The sequence below is a fragment of the Anastrepha ludens genome, chromosome 2 (genome assembly GCF_028408465.1).
Source record: "Anastrepha ludens isolate Willacy chromosome 2, idAnaLude1.1, whole genome shotgun sequence".
Taxonomy (NCBI): Eukaryota; Metazoa; Arthropoda; class Insecta; order Diptera; family Tephritidae; genus Anastrepha; species Anastrepha ludens.
The window spans coordinates 166,499,801-166,503,382 of NC_071498.1; the positions used below are offsets into that span (position 1 = coordinate 166,499,801).

The 3,582-nt window shown below is 40.3% G+C and overlaps 1 protein-coding gene across 1 annotated transcript; it reads left to right on the top strand.

Annotated features, from left to right (window-relative positions):
• The first annotated feature begins 311 nt into the window (after positions 1 to 311).
• On the top strand, positions 312 to 1,639 carry LOC128855650 (transcription factor SPT20 homolog). The gene is made up of 2 exons (XM_054090722.1): positions 312 to 326; positions 434 to 1,639. Exons 1-2 carry the CDS (start codon positions 312 to 314, stop codon positions 1,637 to 1,639), a joined length of 1,221 nt encoding a protein of 406 aa, XP_053946697.1.
• Positions 1,640 to 3,582: the final 1,943 nt, after the last annotated feature.

Genomic DNA, 3,582 nt, shown 5'->3' on the forward strand with positions numbered 1-3,582 from the left:
GTAAATGTGAATGGGCAACTCAGTCAAAGAAAACCTCTGCCTAGCCGCTGATCAGCTTACAACGCCTAACATTTTCTCTTTTTGTGTCTGTTGACGAATTGGAGGCAGCAACGGTGGCTTCCGCATTAGCGCAGAAGTTAATGAATTACAATTGAATGAAGTTTGTTAGATAAATTACCGTTTAATAAAGATTTTTGTAGAGCAATCGGCTTTTGTGAAGTGCGCACCTATAAAAGCAAAGTGTTGCACCTTTTGGGCACACAACAATCCACAGAATCGTTCAACCATCATCAAACCAACCAAGCAGGAACATGCGTGGACTTATTGTAAGTGAAAGAGCTGCAATGATGCAGGATCAGGCTCGTTCAATTCGGATATTTGTATTAATTTCTGTTTTTACCGCTTTGTTTTTTTATTCTTCGTGCTTTTGCAGATTTTATGCACTTTTTTGGGCCTGGTCGCAGCTGGTCGCCTGCCGGGATATCAATACAACGCTCAGTCATCAGGTGGACAGTTGAGGCATACATACAGCCCACAGCCGCATGCCCAGTACGGTGTCATGCCAACGAGCGCTGCTGAAGTGTTGAAGGATCTGCAAACAATTATGTCAGTACAGTCAAACAATCTGGGACCGAACTTTGAGCTACATACCCAGCCGCAACAGGTGAGCTACAGTAGTCAGTCACTTTCAGTGGGTAACGTCGGTAGCGCTGCCTCTGCGCCAGGATCTTTGGGACAACCTCAGGCGCGCTATTTGACTCCTGTCTCAGCTGCGGTCAACACTTTGCAGCAGCAGCAGCAGCAGTATTCGCAACAACAGCAACAATTCCAACAACAACAACAAGTTCAACAAGCACAACAACTTGTGCCACAACAACAGCACATTGCCTCGCAACAGCCACAATTCCAGCAACCTCAGCAAGTTGCCATCGAACAACAACAAATTTCCCAACAGTTTTTGGCTGAGCAGGAACAAGCGCAACATTTGCAGCAGCAGCAACAACAACAAGTAGAACCTGAAACTGTTATTTCGAAACGCTTCTATTTGCATGCCGCACCCGAAGACGATGAGGAAGAGTTGAAAGAACGTCACGTGACAGTCGGCAGGCCGCGTAAAAACTACAATGTTGTCTTCATTAAATCATCTGACAAGGCCACCAAGAAGGCATCAATCAAAATCACTCCGGCTGCCAATGAAGAGAAAACCGTTATCTATGTGTTGAACAAAAAGCAAGAAGCTGCCGACATTGATGCCCAAGTATATGAGCCGATCACCACCACAGCTAAGCCAGAGGTGTATTTCATTAAGTACCAGACGGTCGAAGAGGCGGCGCATGCGCAACAAACCATTCAAGCACAATACGACGCCTTGGGCGGTTCGACACAAATCACTAATGAAGGTGTAGCACCAGTGAGCTCCGTCATTGGGTCTTTGGAGGCCAACAAACACGCTGAAGCTGGAGCAGATGGAGCCCTCGAGGTAGCTCACGACTCGCCCACCGCTCAGGCTGATGAACAACAGACTGGGCTGTCAACAGGTGCACAGCCGCAGGAACAAGCGCTTGGCGTTCAGCTACCGGTGGCACAGAACGTCAATACAAACAATGGTTACTTGCCTCCAGTAAGGTATTACCGTTAATTAAAATGTTCGGTGCAGATGTGCGTTTATGGCATTGGCTCGTGATTGCTGCCTCCAAGCATAATTATTGATTTATTGTACTTGTTATTTGATGTTGAAGTTGTTTTTATAACTTTTTTTTACAGTTTGTAGGTTAAGTTTGTTACAAAATAAATAGAAATGAAAAGAAAAAAACAATATTGGAAATTTTATCCATTAAAGGAAATTCAGCTCATTCATATTAGCTTACTTACTTACTTACTTACTTACTTACTAACCTACTTACTTACTTTCTTACTTACTTACTTAATTACCTACTTACCTACTTACTTACTTACTTATTCCCTACTTACTTGCTTACTTACTTACTTACCTACTTACCTACTTACTTACTTACTTACTTACTTACCTACTTACCTACTTACCTAATATATTTTTTTATGTATTCAGTGGAAGGCAAGCAAAATGTGTATACGAGATTTTTGAGTGCTATTGACATACTGGATTCTTGGACTCAATACAATAGAAACGAGTTTTTCGACGAAGCTTTTCTCCTCCTTGTAGACAAACACGACAATCTCTCTTCCCTGTGAGTGTATCGGCTCCGCTTGGGTGGTTGACTACAAAATTCCGAGGGATAGTAATTGGTAATTCAAAGTCAAACGAGCAGTAAATTGTGAAATAACGACTGGATTATTTATTCACACGATTTTCGATGCAAAACGTTGCCAACGCCATCACATTCAAGATGTTGCAAAAGAAAGCAAAGATGCAATTGACGGGGTAACTTTTTAAATTATTTTTCGTCTTGTTCGGGGACCCTTTCTTAAAGATTATATCCATAAATCGATGGAAAATAAAGTTTTAGGAAGCTACTTGGAAGCAGAAGTCGTTAGCTATAATAGAAAGTTTTTAAATTCCAGTCCAATATCGAGAAAGCCAGTCTGGCTACACCTGGGTACCCAACGGAGGGCCTAATAACTATGGCACTAGAGCTTGTTCATAAGTTTTGATAATTTATTTGTTTTTACAGTGTTTCAATAATTTTTCTATGAAAATTTGGTTCATTCTGCTAAGAGAATCATATTAGTTCAAGTCTCAAACTTTGTGGAAATTAAAAAACAATTAATAAAATTTGTGTGAAAATTTTAAACTTTTAATCAAGATTTTAAAAAATATTTTGAGTATGCAGTTTTATAACCCATTGGATTTTTTAATAGCTGTAGGAAGGTCTTTCAAAAAACACCAGTAAAATTCAGAAAAATTAATTAAATTTTTATTTAAATCGATAGTATAGTCCGTATAATTTAATGTTTGAAGATTATTTCATGCAAATGTTGACCGCGACTGCGCTTCAAATGGTCTATCCGCTTAGTCCAATTTTGGCATACTCTTTCCAATGTTTCGGCCGGTATCTCACATATAAATGCTTTAATGTTAATTGAAGCAGGCTTGTCTGAATAGACATGAGCTTTAACATAGCCCCACAAAAAATAATCTAAAGACTTTATATCGCACGATCTTGGTTGGCCAATTGACAGGTCCCGAACGTGAAATAAAATGTTCACCGAACTCGCCTCTCAACAAGTCCATTGTTACGCGTGCTGTGTGGCATGTGGCACCGTCTTGCTGAAACCACATGCCATGCAAGTCAAGCTCTTGTATTTTGGGCAAAAAAAAGTTGGATATCATTTCACGGTAGCGCTCACCATTCACAGTTACGTTACGATTCGCTACATCTTTGAAGAAGTACGGTCCAATGATACCTCCAGCCCATAAACCGCACCAAACTGTGACCTTTTCTGGATACATTGGTAGCTCATGCAATTCTTCTGGCTGATCTTCACTCCAAAATCGACAATTCTGCTTATTTACGTCAAAAATGAGCTTCGTCGCCGAACACAATTTTTCGACTTTAAACTTTCTTAACAGAACACGCATTTTTATAATAAAATTCAATGATT